A 19,299-nucleotide genomic window follows, 5' to 3' on the forward strand; every position below is an offset into this window, starting at 1 on the left:
AGCTCCTGGGAAATATCCACCAACGGAAGGAGGATATCTGCGTTCGGTTTGCGTTGCGATAGCATTTTTTGGTGCAAGAACGCGTTCTGAACACACCTTACTGTGTAACGTTGAAATTTCTGCAATGAATACACGACAACGTTTAACTAAAACTGTCTAAGTTTAAGTCACATTTGGAAGGAATGCATTTAATTTTAAGGGGTTTAACATAGTAAATGCACTAAATACACAAGCAGAATAGTCCATTTGTGTTCATTCCTTTTATTATGTCTTTGCATTGAGAGCATCATGTGCGTTTAAATACAAAAACTTCCATTAACGTTTTTCTTGTGTTTTCCAACAAAACAATGACTTTTTATTCACCAACACTACCTTCTAATGCAGCAGTACAGTGGGCCTGTCTAAATCACACACACACACACACACACGCATACACTCTCTGCCAGATATGCATAAACACAAGAGCAATCACACTTTCTTTTACAGGTCATGTGGAAATCAAAGCATACTTTTTGTGGAAACACACAGGCAGCCACTGCAGAATCCACATAGCAAGTAAGAGATTTTAAATGCTATGATTTGCGTATTCAGATTGGTGACTGGCAGTATGCACACATCTCCATGAAATACATACAATACAACATATGAATAAGGTAACTAAGTCATCCCAGTAAATGCGATCACACAAAGGGTAATATGTGGTGCCTGTATATGGAGATCATCAACCAAGAGCTTACATCTGAAGATCTGTTTGGGTTTGAGCTCACATTGTCGATTGCAAAGCAAGTAGATCTCGAATTCAACAAAAACACAAAATGACAGAGAGATTGACACAGCTGAAGAAAAACACACTTTAGACAGGTCCAAAAAAAAAAAAAAAAAAAAAGAACACAACAAAACAGACATAAGTAGTGGACAACCCTGCTGGAGAAAACAGCTTAAACCATCCTAAGCTGGTTTGTTGGTCTTAGCAGGTTTCCCAGCCTGACCAGCTGAAAAGTGTCCAAAATGGACCAGCAGGTCAGCCTAAGAGACCAGCAAACCAGTTTAGGTTGAATGGATGAGGGTTTGGGTAAAGATTATAAATAATAGGCTTTGTGTTTTTATGTAAGCCTCCAGTGGGATTCAGGGTGTAAGGACACAGAAGGGCTTGTGGTTAGATTAGTGTGAGGAATCATGATAACAGGGTCAATGATATTAGGGTGTGTGGTCTTGTTGATTTGATATTAGCAGAAAAAAAAAAAAACCTTAAAAGGGACAGTTTACCCTTAAATTACTTACATTTACCCTCATGTTGTTCCAAAACCAAATGATTCTTTATTTTGTGGAATACAAATGGAGATGCTAGGCATCAATTTCATTGCATCTTTTTTCCATTTAATGAAAGTAAATGGTGACCGAGGCTAACATTTTACCTAAAATATTCCTGTGTGTTCCATGGAAGAAAGACAGTCATACGGGTGTGGAACAGCATGAGGGTGAGTAAATGAGGCTGGTTCTTACAGGACTCTACTGGGCCTCGAAACTAAACTGCTGGGTGGAGAGGACGCAAAGACAGGTGGAGGACGGATGCGCTATGATCAATGAGAGAGCGAGTTCAACGAAAGAGGAAGAGTGGAAGAATCCTGAGCTGTAGAGTTTGTTGTCGGGGTGGCTGGTTTGCAGGACAGTGTGTGTGGGGTGGGTCGCTCGCTGCCTGAGTGCTGCTGACAAGGCTGAGGGGTCCTCGGGGAGAGCTCCAGGCTGCCCACAGAGATGCCAGAGTCCGTACTTTGGCTTCGGCCACTGGCTGCGCACGGGTCCTCATCAGGCTCCGTCTCTTCCTCCTCCTGCAGCCACCGAAGTTCAGATTCCTGCAAGGGGAACGACCGGCGTTCCCATGGCAGCACAGCCTGCAAACGTAGAAGAGGACGATGATTTATTAAAGCTTATTGAATTATTTTCCAAAACATTGGGTTAATTGATTCTTATATGCATTCATATTCTCTTAGAATTTTAAACATGTATATCTGTCAGGAAAAGATTCATGAACAAGTACAAGCAGACTCCGAAATTGCGAACTGTTAGAGTATGTACCGTATCCGATGAAGAACGCACTTCTCGGCCGGTAAAACAGTGCATTCTTTAGGTATGCATGTGAGTAGTATGAATAGATTTCGGACATACTTTATCCGGGAAAGCGGGTATTGACCTGTAACCCGAATAAATGACGTATGAACAACATCCATGGAAATAATCTACTTTGGTTTTGTTAAACAAGCACCATTTAAGCACAAGGAAGAACCTTCTTGGTATATATATCACGTACATTTGAAAAGAGCTGCCCGACTTGTGGTTCACCAGTGTTCTTTTAAATTCAGCATTTAGAACTTGACGTCCTTAGCTTCAAAGGGATTATGGGATCAAAGTGTCCAGTTCACCCACACTTCAAAATCTCGCTGGAAATACCAGGTCATCCGGGTATTTCTTCCTTACTGTTTTATGAATACTGAGGATTTGAACATACTACACCATTGGTGTGCTTTTTTGGCATACTATTTTGTATATTTTGTAATAGCAGTGAAGTATGGATATTCGGAATTAAAGGGGTAGCTCACCCAAAAATGACAATTCAATCTTGTTCTAAACATGTGTGATTTACTTTCTTCAGGCTAATTTATACTTACTGGCCAAACAGGCTTCGCTTAGTTCGCCTACAAATGATGACAAAATGCAGTGACGTTTATGTTCTGCCAATGTGTTCGCTTTGTGAGATTTCTCCTGTTCGCGTACATCTCTGAAATTCTTGATCTAGGAGAGCTTTGATGATTGGTTAAAACTAATCATGGGTGTGGTTGGGATGTGATGTTTTTTTTTTATTTACAATCGTGTGTGCCAGCTGAGGAGTTGTGGCTGGAACAGTACGTTAAACACCGTGACATCATCCAAAATGAAATAATTTAAAATGACATTGTTCGCAGTTTAAATGCCGGCTTTCTATGTACACAAAAGGAAATGTTAAGCAAAATGTTAACCTTAGTCACCATTCACTTTCAGGGCATCTCCTTTTTCATTCAATGAAAGTGAATGGTGACTAAGGCTAACATTTTGCTTAACATCTCATTTTGTGTTCCACAGAAGAAAGTCATAGAGGTTTGCAACAACATGAGGTTGAGTAAATAATGACAGATCTTTCAGGTGGATGATTCCTTTTAAATGGCACCTCTCAGAACTAGAAAAATAGTTATTTTTTTACTACAGCATGTTTAAAATAATTGCCATGGTTACAGAAATAATGAAGTTGAGCAGAACATTAAGTGCTCTCCCTCAAACACACACACACACACAAACACACCTGCTGTTCTTCCTCAGCCTGGCTGAAGGGATCTTCTGCTGCAGTACAGAAAGGGCTGGATGGCGATACGTCTCCTTCTGCACAATAAATCTGCCTGGAATCTGGAGAGTCGGGTGTCTGTTCCAACCCCCTGGAGCACTTCCCATCCCCATGAAAGGAGGAAGAAGATCTGAGAGAGACATAAATACAGGGATTTTCAGGAGTGGTCTGTATAAAGGTCATAAATGAGATGTGGTCTTAACTTGAATTGAGGTAACCTTCATTGCCTTCATGAGCCTTATGCCTTTGCCTTTTTAATGGTCCAGATATATACACTCAGTGACCACTTAAATTAGGAACACCCACACCTACATATTCATGCGATTATCTAATCAGACAATCGTGTGGCAGCAGTGCAATGCATAAAATCATGCAGATATGGGTCAGGAGCTTTAGTTACTGTTCAAATCAACCATCAGAATGGGGAAAAAATGTGATCTCAGTGATTTGGACCGTGACATGATTGTTGGTGCCAGACGGGCTATTTGAGTATTTCTGTAACTGCTGATCTCCTGGGATTTTCACGCACAACAGTCTCAGTTTACTCAGAATGGTGCCAAAAACAAAAAACATGCAATGAGTGGCAGTTCAACAGATGGAAACGGCTTGTATTGCATCGATAAACAAGTGTACAGGTGTATACAATAAAGTGGTCAACGAGTGTATCTTTCATTTATTTATTAATTAACAAGATCACTGTTGAAAAACGACTGTGTTTCTAGTCTAATAATTAGAACTGCTTAGTTGGTCACCTGTTTGAACATACTTCATCACATATACACTCTCTCTGTAGCACACATTAATTACTCTCACCTGCCCCGGCGACGTCTACGAGCCCAACTCCCCCATCGACTTCTCTCTCTACTCTCACACAAAGCATGGCGACTCAGAAACACGGCATCAGAGAGATCTTCCACCTATTAACCAAAAATATATACAAGTTCAGATACACAGACTCAACAAGATATTTTGAATCGTCAATGAGGTAATAGTAAAAATGTCAGATGTCAAAAAGTTTTGTTGTGAGAAAGCATGTCAAGATGCTACACATGTAAAAACACTTATTAAAAGCATTCACACCTCCTCTTCATTTTCCAGTCCTTCCTCATTGGGCTGGTGGTGTTTGTTAATGTAATTTAACAACTGGGCATGTGGCCCCTCCTGGTTTTCGGAGACCCCTGAGAGAGAGTCCAGCTCTCTCCAGCTAAACGCAAGACACAGAACAGTTACACATTTTTATTAGAAATAACATTCACTACCTATAAGAAATAGATCACCCAAAAATAAAAATCTCTTGTTTTTTACTTGCCCTCATGCCATCCCAGATGTGAATTACTTTCTTCTGCACTTCACAAATGAAGATTTTTAGAAGAATATTTCAGCTCTTTAGGTTCATACATTAGGTCCAGCACATAAAGGCAGCATAAAAGTAATCCATTAGACTCCAGTGGTTAAATCATCCAAGTCTTCTGAAGTGATATGCTACTTGTGGATGAGAACAAACTCCTTTTTCACCATAAATGTTGACATCATCAGTCTCCTTGGTGATCATGATTTAAAGCTCGATTACACTAGTGCTTGACACATACGCAGAGCGCAAGATGACACTAGGAAGTGTATTCAAACCTGAAAACATGATCACAAAGGAGACTGATGATGTCAACATTTATACAGAAAAAGGAGTTATATTTTGGTTTGTTCTTACCCAAAACCCATTAGATCGCTTCAGAAGACATGGATTAAACCACTGGAGTCTTATGGCTTACTTTTATGCTGTCTTTGTGCTTTTTGGAGCTTCAAAGTTTTGGTCACCATTCACTTGCATTGTATGAACTATCAGAGCTGAGATTCTTTAAAAAATCTTTGTGTCCTTCAGAAGAAAGTCGTACACATCTGGGATGGCATGAGGGCGAGTAAATGATGAGAATTAGGGTGAACGATTGCTTTAACAATAGTGAGTGACTGATATATACTGGTAAATATATCCAAAATTTACAAACAGTCTGGTCAACAAAAAATGCACATTTTATTCATTTAAAAATTTGTACATTTTAAGTAAACATTCTGTAATATAAATATTCACTGAAAAACCCATATTGGTCCAACACAGACCAACCGATATAGGCAGCATGGATTTGTTTTTGCTACCTCTTGACATAATGACACTACACATATATTGCCAGACTGGCTCCAGTTTGGAATGTACATGCTCTATGGTCTCACAAAATGGGACACTAGAAACAGTGGATACTTGGCACTGTGCTTGAATAATTGATGGGAAATTACTTGAAACCAAAACCACTTTCCACAATGCCTGACCAAAAGGACCACAAAAGTCAAGCAAAAAGTTTATAATTTAATCTCTTAATCTCTCATTCTTGCATTTTTTTTTTTTTTTTTACCTTGGGGTGATAATCTCTTTGTATTGTAATCTCTGTACTCGCGCTCCTAGTCCAGCCAGGCCCAAAGGCATCACTAAATTGTCAATGTCAAATGAGCTTTCTGCTCTCCTCCTTCGCAAAGGCTGAGGAACAAGAGCACAATTCAATAAGATACTGCCAACATGTAGAATATTGAGTCACTGCAATATTTGTAAATCTCACTTTTTTCTTTTTGTTTACCTGAGAGGGCATGTCTGTCGCTGGGGGTGTTGCCAGCAGGATGGGCAAACCTGTGGCTCGCTGAGGAAGACAGATTGGGCTAATCACACCTCTCTGGCTTCTGCAAACAGAACCACCTACAAAAAAGCAGTTTGTTAAATTCCTGAAAATACAATTAGCTTTTTATTGTGCGCTGGTATAAGGAAGCAATGCATTGGTTTACCACACGACTCTCTGGAATATTTGATTGCGGTCAATTGCACTAAACTGCATATCTGTTGTCCCAGATTTCCTACATAGCTGTATTAGTTACATACTGTATCTCTAGTCTCTTTCTTCTCACATAATAAAATAATTATGACTTAAAGGGATAGTTCACCCAAAAATGAAAATTCTCTCATTATTTACTCACCCTCATGCCATCCCAGATGTGTATGACTTTCTTTCTTCTGCAGAACACAAATTAAGATTTTAGAAGAATATCTCAGCTCTGTTGTTCAATGCAATACAAGTTAATGGGTGCCAAAATTTTGATGCTCCAAAAATCACATAAAGGGAGCATAAAAGTATTCCATATGACTCCAGTTGTTAAATCTATATCTTTAGAAGTGAAATGAAAAGGTGTGGGTGAGAAACAGATCAATATTTAAGTCAAGTTTTGCTAGAAAGTCTTCTCCTTGCCCAGTAGGGGGGCGTATGCATGAAGAATGTGAATCGCCGAAAACAGAATAAGGAGAATGTGAAAGTGGAGATTGACTGAGCAGGGAGGAGAATTTATTGTAAAAAATGGGCTTAAATATTGATCTGTTTCTCAACCACACCTATCAGATAGCTTCGAAAGACACTGATTTAAGCACTGGAGTCGTATGGATTACTTTTATGCTGACTTGTGTACATTTTGAAGCTTCAAAATTTTGGCACCCATTCGCTTGCATTGTATGGTCCTGAGAAAGTCTTCAAAAAAATCTTAATTTGTGTTCTGCTGAAGAAAGAAAGTCATACACATCTGGGATGGTATAAGTGTGAGTAAATATGAGAATTTTCATTTTGGGAGAACTATTCGTATAACAAGTTGGATTATGTATAGTCAGCCAGTCATAAATCGCAAAATAAACCCCCATCAGGGTGATAATTGTTTACAGTATTTTGCAGCAATGAGCAGCTCACTGTACATTATCCCTTCCACAATTAAGCAAATATTTTACCCACCGGGTGCATTAAATAAAGGAGGCAGTGTATTGGGTGGGCGGGGACAAACTAATCTCCTCCTCACTCTCCCAGCTCTTCCTTGGCCCCGCCTCCCAAGCCAAGACAAAGAAGTTGACTTGTTCATCCACTGCATTGAATTATAAGAATGATGCCCGACCAGCGGGCGTATTCCACAATGCAGTGTGAGGGGTGAATCTGCAATGGGGGAAACCTATTAGAGAAGTGCTACTTTCAAGGCCTGCAATTAAAGAGCAGCATTTAAACAGTTTTTCTAAATTTAGCAAACATTTAACAAACTGTAATGTTGAAATACAAGCTAAATACATATATACTGTAAATTGTGTAATTGTTATACAACATGAATTTCTAGCACCAACCTAAAACATATTTTCACAATACTGAAATTCTGTGCATCAGAAAAAGAAACAATTAATTCAGCTAGATTTGAGGTGCTCGCCCATGCAAAGCTCACTGCCACTATGTGGGTGGTTGCCAGGGCGTTTTTATGCGGTTGCTGAGGTGTTAAGTGTTTTTAGTTTGTTGCTATACAATTACTATGGTTTTCGAGAAGGCTATAGCTACAGGCATTGCTCCAATAAGGGGCAGATGCTCCAAACTGCCATTAAAGATACAGGGAGCCCCTTACCTAACCCTTTCCCTAATCTTAACCGTGAGTGGAAGTGATGCCCCCTTTTAGAGTTGGCGCAACCCCCTTTTGGAGTAAACCCGCTCTCTTCTGGAGTTTCCGCCTCAATTTGGAGGTCTCAGGCCTGCAGCTATACCTATTTGGGGTTTTCTGGGTGGGTGATATTCTGGTTCATAGATATGGCTTGGGTTGCAAATCTATAGGATTTTTTTTTGCACATTTTATCATCGGCCAGGTGAATAAATATTAAGAGCTCACCTGATGGCATAGAGAGAACAGGGTGAACAGACATATCAAGCCAGGCCTGATGTGTCCAGAGGTCCTTCCCCTTGTCTGAGGTGGAACAAGCAGGAGCACCACCACATAACACACACACAGTTGGGGGTTCACACCAGCACTGTAAGGAAACCGCCTGAGAGAAGGACACACAAAGTGTGGGAGAAATAGATTCAAGATCAGCCTGTACTCTTGAGTGTTCAAGAGCGAACACTTATTTTCCATCCCCTCTTCAGTGCACTATAACAGAGACTGACGCACAAGTGAGCAGCAGTTAAGTAACTTCACATAATAGAAAGGGTAACAGCAAGGCCAACTCCGAGATTCTATTCACCTTTGAGCCCAGCGCAGAACAATCCTCAAGGCGAATAAGTCTGTGACGCCGTTGCCGGAGTAACGGTTGAACCCGTGCAGCAGAAGGTGGACTGGGCACAGTTTGTGGCATGGGGGCGTCTTCTGTCTGCCACTTTTTTTGGGGGTCACCAACAGAAGATAACCTAGAGGTGAGCATAATCTTGCTCAGTTTAGATTTATAAGAAATCAAATGAGTACAGATGCAGCAAAACTGTACAGACACTCAATGATACTGTCACATTTTTCATACTGTATTACAAAATGGTCTTAGACAAATAGTGCATCAATGCAATCACTTCATAGTCTGTATAAGCAAGCACTGAAAATAATGGATAAAAAAAAAAAAAAAAAATCTAACTCTCATCATTACTGCAAAATAGTTAAGTATAATCTTTTGACATTTGAAAATTTCTGTTTATGGCAAATGTTGGCTTATTGTATAAGATCATTTACAATCTAGCACCACAACCTCTTACACAGTTTGTAACCACATATAGTGCCAGCTCAAGATTAACAAGAGCTTCCGCTAGAGGGTACTGTTATGTTAAATTTCGGCTGACAAAATTTGGGCAAAACTGTTTTTCATTTAAGGCAGCTGGGACATGGAAATCTTTACCAGTGAGTATAAGAGAGTGCAGTAGTTTAAAACATTTTAAATACAGTTTGAAAACATGGCTGAAGGATACTCAGGTCTGCAGTCATTGAGCTAAGAGACACTGAATGTGGTTAACATTGGTCTGGTTGGAAATTGAATGTACTGATGAAGTGTTTGTTTTTTAAATGGTGTTGGGAGTGTTGCAAATGTGCCACCTAATTGGAAACTATTTTGTTTTTTGTTTTGGGTTGTTGTTGTTTTTTGGGTTGTTTTTTTTTGGGGGGGGGGGGGGGTTGTTTAGTTTTTTTGTAAGGTGTTGTATTATATTATAAAGTGTAAAGTTTTGATTTACTACAACTGATTGTTATTTTTTATCTTGTAACCTGCTGAAAATGAGCTTTTAGCTATATCCGGTACAATACATGTATTGTGCATTGTCCCTGCCAAATAAACAATAAATAAAATTAGCAATAGTACATTAAATGTCAAATAAGAAAAAATAGGAGTCTGTGTGTGTGTGTGTTAAATCTGTTACTGACTTGCAGTTGTGTGATGTGGGGGAGGGATTTGACGCTCTGAGGGGTGTGTCAGGCAGGGAGTAAGCAGTCCGCACCTGCACATAAAATAAATTCGAATCACTTATGAAAAATGACAATAATAGTTCTCTAAACTAGACAAATGGAAATGTAGTATACCTTTCCCTGTCTGAGGTGTGTGTAAAGTTCAGTCAGTGCTCGGATCCGGTACTCCAGCTCTGATACTTGAGTCTGCAGCCACACCCATCTGCTTCCAAGCCACGCCCTACTCTCCGCCCACTGCCATTCTTTGCCAGTGACACTGGGAGGAGGAAGAGAATAGATTTGAAACAGAGCCTATGACAGTGAGATCCTATTGGAACATTCTGGGAATGTTAGTTTATGGTTATAAAAGTTAAAACCTAAAAAAAATATTCCTAGAATGTTATGAATTGGTTCCCCAAAAAATATAACCAAACAGGAACCATATACTAACGTTAGGTAAGAATGGGATGGTGTGAAAGTGTCAAAGGCTAGTTTAATTAGGAGTTAAAATATTGGGGTCCCAAGACTATAATTCATAGATATCGTAGTGAATGAAGCATGTTCTGACCCAGTTTACATCCGACAGCCCAGTGAGAAATGGCTTTGTATTCTCTGAATGTGGTGGCCATGAATCAGCTTCCAGTACAGGGATGAATTGTACATTGTACAGTGAAGCAGTGATTCAATAGGCGACACCAAAATACAAGGACTCAGTTGTATCCTTTGTACATGTGTAGGTGTACATGCATGTTTATACAGGCAGGCTGAGCTGAACATCTGGGCTTTAAGCACTTGAAATTGTTATAGGGATATTTCACCCAAAAATTTTAATTCTTGCATCATTTAAATAACACTCATGCCATCCAACAATTTCACCAAATGAAAATGTTTAGAAGAATTTCTCCGCTCTGTTGGTCCATTCAATGCAAGTGAATGGTGGCCAGAACATTGAAGCTTCAAAAAGGACATAAAAGGCAGTATAAAAGTAATCCATATGACTCCAGTGGTTTAATCCATGTCTTCAGAAGTGAGGGTGAGAAATAGATCAATATTCAAGTCCTTTTTTACTATAAATCTCCACTTTCACGTTCTTCTTTTGTTTTTGGCAACTATGTGCATATCGCCACCTACTAGTCAGGGAGGAGAAATTATAGTACGAAAAGGACTAAAATATTGATCGGTTTCTCACCCACACCTATCATATTGCTTCAAAAGACATGGATTAAACCACTGGAGTCATATGGATTACTTTTATGCTGCCTTTGTGTGCTCTTTGGAGCTTCAAAGTTCTGGCCACCATTAGCTTGCACTGATTCGACCTACAGAGCAGAGATATTCTTCTAAAAATCTTCATTTGCATTCTACAGAAGAAAGTCATACTTATCTGGGATGGTATGAGGGTGATTAAATGATGAGAGAAAGTTCACCCAAAAATGAATAATCCCTTCAAACATAATGCTGGGTTGGAACTCTTGTTCCATGTTTCACACCATCCATACTTTGACACTGTACACATATGACACTGATCCAGGTTTAATGGGCTTCCTAACCCAGGGTTAAAAGCAGTGCCCCTTTCAAAATCAAGTGTGAAGCACTGTTTTACGTTAAGCGCTGTGTTAAAAGCCTAACAGTGAAGCTTACATCGACTTTGTCGGGAGGGGTCGTAGGCGGCGACCTCCTCTCACCAATCCCTCATCATCCTCACTGTCACTGTCACCTCCTGAGCTGCTGGCCGTGTGGTCTGAGTCCAGGGCACTCTCTGCAGTTCGGAGAATCTCACTGCAGCTGCAAGCCAGCCTGCTCAGCTCTGCGGAGTTTCGAGATAGGGCACCGGACCTCCTGCTGCAGCTCAACCCTGGGCTCCTGTACAGGCCACGAAGCTGCTGTGTAACATGCCTCTCCACTTGCTTCACCTGAAAGGCCTGCAAGCGCCTCCAAAGGTGATCCGTACGACCCTCCAGCTCTACCTGCCGCCGTTCAGCTTCCCCCCTGACTGCGTCTATCTGCTCTGTGCTGGGGCCCTCCAGCTCTGAAGGACTTTCACCTGTACTGTCACACTTGGCTGGGTTATTATTCTGTTCAATTTGGCTTCCTTTAGAGTGTTCCGTCTCATTAGGAGGCCCACTCCCTGACTGAGTGCTTGCAGTGTGAGAAAGGGCGCACAGGGGCTTTTTTACGCGTCCGCGTATCCGTGCATTTTGCGGCTGAGGCTGTTCTTGGTCACGCTCAGGGTCGGGGGCTTGGAGAGACAACGGGGAGGATTGCGAAGATGATATATTGTTACTACCTACATGAGGGGCGCCGTTTCCGCTGACCCCGTTGTTATGGTTGGCAGAGCTGGCAAGAAATGAGCGCACCCTGTCCAGTCGAACGCGCCCCTTGGTCGTTCTGCATGTGGGCAGCTCGGTATTTTCCATGCCGTTGCCACCCCCAACTAAATTATTTTTTTGAGCCCTGCTCGTGTTCTCGGATTGGACCCGCCTGTTTTCGGGGGTGTCCGCCTGACGTCCGGATTTGAAAGTCTCTGTGCTGCACGCGAAGCCCTTCACGTGAGCTTCCCCATTGGAGCTGCCGCAGTATGTCACCGAGCTGATCCCGGAGAAACACACCCTCTTGGAGGCTCGCGTAGAACTGCATCCCCGGCGCTTGATGACCACAGGCTCGGGAGTCCTGTGACCACACCTTGCAGCGGCTGTCATCATCGCGCCCTCGGTCTCAGTGCGTGCCGTCTGTCCTCGTCGGGTTCTCCCGGTGCGCAGCAGCGGCAGTCTCGCACTCGCTCTGCGCCCGTCCCTTCGCGTCATAGCGCTCATAAAACACCGACGCTCGACCCCTTCGTGGTCTATTTTAATGCTGTTATCCTCGCCCGCTCCCGTGCTTTGTCTACAAAACCGCCCGCGTCCGTATTTTCCCGAATCCGCACATTCTTCTCCCTCCCGTGTGATATCAGCAGTACCGTTCCCAAAAAATCCCACCTTGTTCATTTTCTGTTCTGGATCCGCATCGATGGAGGTTTTGGTGGCATCGTCCCATTCGCAGAACGCCTGGGCCTCGGCTACGCTGGGGCTCCGCGCAGAGGAAGCGCTGGTGGCTGTAGCCGCAGCGGCCGATCTTCCGTCACCACTGACGGGCTCACTGCAGCCTCCTCCCCCGCAGCAGCGGCTGGCGCTATGCGGACACCCGGCCCCGCAACTCTCCACTCCGGGCCCGGCTGCAATGGCGCTCATTTTATTCCGATTGCAGTAATAATACATCGCGTGTCGTTGGCATGGCCGGGAGTGAAGCGAGGACACACAACGAAGCTCCGTTAACGTATTTTTGACGGGTTTCTCGTTCTACCCGTCTTGCCTTTCCCTGCACCGTTGGCTGTCTCCAACACTCCCTATTCGTACTGAGCATGCGTCATTCACTGGCCCAACCTTCAGTAAAAAATTAGGGGTGTTTCAAAACCTAGTTCACACACTTCATTTGTCACAATTGCATGTTTCATCCTCATTGCGTGAAAGTATGAAACATTAAATGAAAAACAATTAACTATTTTTTTCCCTTTTTTATTTTTAATTTTTTACTTTTGTTAAATGTGCCATGTATTGACTGCATATAGCACAAAAAAGAACAAAGCCTGTCTGTGTATAATGAGTAGCTGGGCTGACAAAGCAATGTTCTAGGGCAGCTACATTTCGACATTCTTGTCAGTGAGGCTAGAAAGAATTTGATATGATTTATTATCTTATTTTCAGAGCTTTAACACAAACACAGGCAGGTCCAAAGCTAAATAAACTTTATTTAATAAAATGCTATAATATTTCACATGTATTTGTGTTGTTATCTGCAATTTCTAGAGTTATATAACAATGTGGTGGAAGTGTACTGAAGAATTAAACTAAGATGGTCAGTAGATGGATGTGGTCTTTTTCAACCCCTTAAAGGTGCACTCAGTAAAACATTTTTAATGAGGAAACAATTACTATCAAGGAAATCAGTAGTAGTTTTGAAACATATATAAAATCATGAGCACTCACATGAGATGAAGACTATTCTAGTCAGATCAGTAACCCAAAGGTGTTTTATTCTACTTGGACAGGGATCCCCTCATGGGGGCTGCCATGTTAGAATCACATGACCAGCTGAAAACTACTTGCTTAATCTCAGTAACCACCCTGTTGTTGGATATTTTCGCTCATGGATAAAATCAATCATGGCTAAATTTGAATAGTGAATTTCAACAATAGCATCGGCAACTGAAAACTATTGTGCTTGAATGATGCTACTACATCCATGCCCCTAGATGTCAGTCTGTCCAAGATGACGTTTAAAAAAAAATTACTGAGCGCACCTTTAAGAAACTATTGAATCTACAGTTCCCTTACGACTCAGTACACTTGACATGGTGTTTATTAACGCATATGGGGGAGTGCCTTCTTACACGACCTAGTTGAAACCTCTCTACAATAACACTAATATTCTAATATTGACTATGGTGTTTAAGCCCCACCTATTTTGGCGCGAAGTTGTCTGCTATAAAAACAGGTGCACAAACACCATTTCTTCAGAATTTCTTCCTTCAAGAAAGCGGTCATCTCTTGTTGAACATCACTCTGCCTCGTCGCTTGACACTTCGCTGGTGAACGGGCCTCAGCATCCTGATTCCCCACAACACTTCAGCAGGTGTTGTATATCCTTACAAAGCAATTGCATATAGTGTTTTGTGATATAAATATAAATATATTTATTTATATATCTAAAAGTTTTCGCATCTTTTTAAAGATGTCGTTCCGTAAGTGTTCATGGTGCGAGAGACACATCCTGCCGTCAGATCAGCATGAGAGCTGCGTTTACTGTCTGGGCCGTGCCAAGGCAGAGTCAGCTCTCATGGAGACAGACTGTCCGCAATGTGAGGACATGAGTCTCAAGTCGCTTCACTCACGAATCGCCCTCATTCTGGAGGGACAATTCAGCCTCTCGTGCCCTCCCACCTGCCTCTTCTATGATACCCGAGGATTCACACGAGGAGGCACGGCGGGGCTGCAAGGTTGAGCAGGATGAACTTGAGGTGGACCTCATGCCGGCACATGCCCCGCGAGCCCCTCAATCTCCATGAAGGGCATGTTTCCCGATATGCTATGTGCGAGTCGAGCTCCAGCCTTCTGAAAGAGCATGCGGCCTCATCTCGTATGGCGGTTCTGATGTAGGGGATGATAATGACAATGTCATTTCTCTCGCCACATCAGGCGAGTGGTCAGTGGATGATGCTGCCACCCCTCGCCCCCATGCGCCACTGACAGGGATATGCTTCGCGTCCTTACAAGGGCGATCGAAGTGCTCAACCGCGAGTGTTCTCCCCCAGAGGAACCCGAGCAGTCTCGCCTCGATGAGTGGTACCTGCAGTCTGGTCACTGTCAAGCGGCCACATCCTGTAAATCTACCCCATTCTTCCCCTAAATACATAAACTAAGTCCTGGTGCGTGCCCTTTTCAGTGCGCATGCGCAGTGACGCCATCCTCTCGAATGTGGATCACGGGGAAGAGAATGGCTATGCCCAACTACCCCCTGTGGGAGGAGGCGGTAGTGGCACACCTCTGCCCAGTGAGTAACAGGGCGTGGAAATCACGCCTCATACATCCTTCCAAGCCGTGTCGACAGATGTCCGCACTGGCTGGAAAAGCTTACTCGGAGGCAGGACAAGCTGGAGCAGCACTCCACGCAATGGCGGTGCTCAAGGAATTTCAAGCCAAGCTCCTCAGGCAAATAGACGAGCAAGGCTTCGATCCAGATATTTTCAATGAGCTCCGCACCGCTACAGACTTAGCGCTGCATGCTACGAAAGTCACGGCGCAGGCCATCGGTAAGTCCATGGGCAACCTGGTCATTCTGGATCTACATATATGGCTGACCCTCACGGACATTGACAGGGAATAAGCCTCTCTGTTGGATGCTTCATTGTCTCCAGCTGGCCTCTTTGGTGGCTCGGTGAATAAGTTTGCTGACTTCATGCCCAAATGGAGCATATCACAGCCAGCTCGCCCTCGCTCCGTTTCAAGCCAGCACCCGGCTAAAAGCCCCATGCCTGCTACCGCGAGCCACCAGTAAGGAAGCAGCAATATCAGTGCACGCCTCGTGCCAATGGGAGGAACAACCCCGTGCAGCGGAAGCACTCCTGATGGGCGCAACCCTTTGAAGCAGAAATCAGAGCCCGTGTTTCCCTCTGGGTCTGCTCCAAAGAAGGCTCGACTGGAGACAGAACACTGTTCCCCATCTCCCCAATGCTGTTTGTCGGGAAAGAATATTATTGTTCACAATGTTATGCAAAATGTTGTTTCTGTGCCTTACACTACAATAACACAATAAATGCAATAAAAAAATGCAATAAAGTATACAGCACTCATTGCAAATGCATGAGATGTGAATACATTCTCAAAAAAAGAGCCCTTTCCCTCTTCGAAGCACACACATTATGCGCAACCACTTCCCTATGGTGAGCAACGCATTATATTATACGGTGAGCAAACCAGATTGCCCTCTGTCCTGCTACGCGGATGCGTGGCGAGCCCTAACGGGTATTTCAGAATGGGTACAAAGAAAGATCTAACATGGTTATATGATCTAATTTGCACGCCAGCCACCCCGTTTCAATGGCGTTCTGTCTTCCACAGTTTTGTCCGAAGACACGCCAGTGTTACGAGCCGAAATACACAATCTCCTCGTGAAAAGTGCAATAGAGATTGTGCCAAATTGTCAAACCCAAAAAGGGTTTTACAGCCGTTATTTTCTTGTCCCAAAGAAAGATGGGGGGCTTCAGCCAATCGTGGATCTGGGACATTTAAATCGTTCACTCAAAGTGCCCGTTCAAAATGATTACTCCGAAACGGATCTTATCGTATGTACAGCCACAGGATCCGATAGATCTGATGCGTACTTTCATATCCAAATTGTACAACATCACAGGATGTTTTTGAGATTCGCGTTCAAGGGAACAGCGTATCAATTCAAAATCCTGCCCTTCGGACTGCCTCTGGCTCCTCTCACATTCACAAAGTGCATCGATGCGGTTCTCGCCCCTCTGAAACGGAGCGGCATGCACCTCTTACGGACTTGCTGCTTCAACATCTAAACAGTTTGGGCCTCAATGTGAACTGGGCAAAGAGCACGCTCTCCCCCAGCCAACAAATCTCCTTTCTGTGAGTCCCCCTCGACTTTACGAGCGGGCGCGCGCACCTCACAAGTGAGCGTGTTCAGGCCATTCTACAGTGTCTGTCTCAGTTCAGACTGGGGAGAACACTTACACTGAAGCTGTTTCAGAAAGCATTGGGGTTTATGGCGACAGCATCTGCCATCCAGTAGGTCTCTTACCCGAGACCTCTTCAGTGCTGGCTGAAATGCCGTGTGCCATGACATAATTGGTCCCAAGGGCGCATGCACATCACTATATCCCGCCGCTGTATAGCTGCTTTAGCACCCTGGACAGCTCCTGCTTTTTACCAGCAAGGTGTCACGCTGGGGCAGGTTGTCAGGCAGAAAGTGATGACTACGGATGCTTCCAACACAGGTTGGGGGGCGGTGTGCGATGGATGCCTGACTTTCAGCACCTGGACAGGTGCGAAGAAAGCGTGGCACAACAACCACCTAGAGCTATCGGTTGTATTCCTAGCCTTAAAGGCTTTTCAGTCAGAAATAGAGAACTGTCATGCCCTGGTTCGCTCAGACAACATGACAGTTGTGGCATATATAAACCGCCAAGGCGGAATTCATTCACCGCCACTGTTGAGACTGACGCGTCACCTCCTCCTATGGAGCGAGTGTCAATGATAGAGATGCTGATTAGATGCAGGACTCACTCTGTCAACGCTCAAAGTGTATGTGGCGACTAAATCTGAGTATCACGCACATGAAGCCAGTGCCACTATAGGGAAGCATGATTTAATCATAAAGTTCCTTAAAGGAGCAAGATGATTAAACCCACCTCGCCCGGCTACACTCCCGACTTGGGACATAACTTTAGTCCTAAAAGCTCTCGCAGGGCCCCCCTTCGAGCCTTTGGACTCCGTTGATTTGCGCATGCTCTACGTTAAGTCCGGACTACTGCTGGCTCTGGCCTCAGTAAAGCAGGTCGTGACCTGCATGTACTATCAATTGACAATTCATGTCTGGAGTTTGGCCCCGGTCTTTCAAAAACCATTGTCAAACCCAGAAAAGGCTATGTGCCTAAGGTCCTAACCACACCCTTCAGAATGCAGGTGGTTCACCTTCAGGCAATCTTCCCTCCTCCATTTAATTTGGATGAGGAACAATCATTGCATTTGTTATGCCCTGTGTAGTAGCCAAATGGCTTCTTCCTTGCTGAGCAGCCTTTTAGGTTGTCAATATCAGGCACGTTTTACTGGATATAGATACTTGTTTACACTGTAAAAAAAAAAAATCCTGTTGTTTTTACAAAAAAAAAAAAAAACACTGCCAGCTGTGGTTGCCAGAATAATTGTGTAAAAAATATAGTAAAAATGTAAACAACTTTACAGAACAACCTGTACATTTTACAGTTTAAAACTATTGTAATTTACATGACCTCGATGGCACTGAATTCTTTTTTTTAAAATCTGTTAAGTTTACAGTAAAACAAACTTCATAAACTTGATATTAGCCTTCTGAAACTGTAAAAATCTGCTTTTTACTTTATAAGGTATTGTAAGTCACCATAAAAATTACAGAAGAGCACATGATGATATGAAGTTCACCAATAGTGGCTCTTCCACAAGCCATGACCAATAAACATGTAGAGACAGTGCTCAGCGTCACTCACACAAATACTAAACACCATCAGAGTAACACATGTGAAATTTATATAATGCAGTAAACATGAACTAAACTAAATAACTATTCCCATAAATATAATGAAATGTAATGGGTCAGCAGGGAATTCTGGGAACACCCGATTACTGTTTTTTTATTGTAATTTTAAAAATAATTTACTGTACATGTACTCTTTTGTTAAACAAATGTACATTTTTACCATTAATTATACAGGAAAATCATACTTTTTAAATCTAAAATAAATGTAATTTTTACAACATTTTTATTGTAAAAACTACTGTATTGTCTTTTAAAAACATAAAAAAATGTACTGTATATTTTACAGTTAATACTCAATTAACATTTTATTTCTGTAGCATTTTTACAGTCTTTTACTATTAAAAATTACAGACATTTTTTTACAGTGTACCTGTTTCCTCCAGCATCTTCACAAGGTCCTTTGCTGTTGTTCTGGGATTTATTTGCACTTTTCGCACCAAACCACGTTCATCTCTAGGAGACAGAATACATCTCCTTCCTGAGCGGTATGATGGCTGCATGGTCCCATGGTGTTTATACTTGTGTACTATTTTTTGTACAGATGAACGTGGTACCTTCAGGTGTTTGGAAATTGCTCCCAAGGATGAACAAAACTTGTGAAGGTCCACAATTTTTTTTTTTTTTTTTTCTGAGGTCTTGGCTGATTTCTTTTGATTTTCCCATGATGTCAAGCAAAGAGGCACTGAGTTAGAAGGTAGGCCTTAAAATACATCCACGGGTACACCTCCAATTTAGTACACCTCCTATCAGAAGCTAATTGTCTAATTGTCTAAAGACTTGACATAATTTTCTGGAATTTTCCAAGCTGCTTAAAGGCACAGTTAACTTAGTGTATGTAAACT

General features: G+C 42.6%; 1 protein-coding gene across 1 annotated transcript; it reads right to left on the reverse strand.

Annotated features, from left to right (window-relative positions):
* Window positions 1-241: 241 nt before the first annotated feature.
* On the reverse strand, window positions 242-12,995 carry LOC127421583 (KAT8 regulatory NSL complex subunit 1). The gene is made up of 12 exons (XM_051664718.1): window positions 11,255-12,995; window positions 9,749-9,890; window positions 9,593-9,666; window positions 8,439-8,601; window positions 8,087-8,240; window positions 7,183-7,377; window positions 5,995-6,110; window positions 5,776-5,897; window positions 4,454-4,577; window positions 4,187-4,290; window positions 3,335-3,503; window positions 242-1,892 (listed from the first exon to the last, which is right to left on the reverse strand). The coding sequence occupies exons 1-12, from the start codon at window positions 12,865-12,867 to the stop codon at window positions 1,581-1,583; spliced, it is 3,288 nt and encodes a 1,095-aa protein (XP_051520678.1). The 5' UTR covers window positions 12,868-12,995; the 3' UTR covers window positions 242-1,580.
* Window positions 12,996-19,299: the final 6,304 nt, after the last annotated feature.

This window comes from Myxocyprinus asiaticus, chromosome 30 (assembly GCF_019703515.2).
Source record: "Myxocyprinus asiaticus isolate MX2 ecotype Aquarium Trade chromosome 30, UBuf_Myxa_2, whole genome shotgun sequence".
Classification (NCBI taxonomy): Eukaryota; Metazoa; Chordata; class Actinopteri; order Cypriniformes; family Catostomidae; genus Myxocyprinus; species Myxocyprinus asiaticus.

Excerpts from the sequence above, each read along its gene's own strand:
- LOC127421583 (XM_051664718.1), bottom strand. The coding sequence starts at position 12,867 with ATGTATTATTACTGCAATCGGAATAAAATGAGCGCCATTGCAGCCGGG. Across the intron at positions 8,241-8,438 it reads GTTCTGCGCTGGGCTCAAAG|GCGGTTTCCTTACAGTGCTG; the intron begins GTGAATAGAATC and ends TCCTTCTCTCAG. Across the intron at positions 7,378-8,086 it reads TGTTCTCTCTATGCCATCAG|ATTCACCCCTCACACTGCAT; the intron begins GTGAGCTCTTAA and ends CCCCCATTGCAG.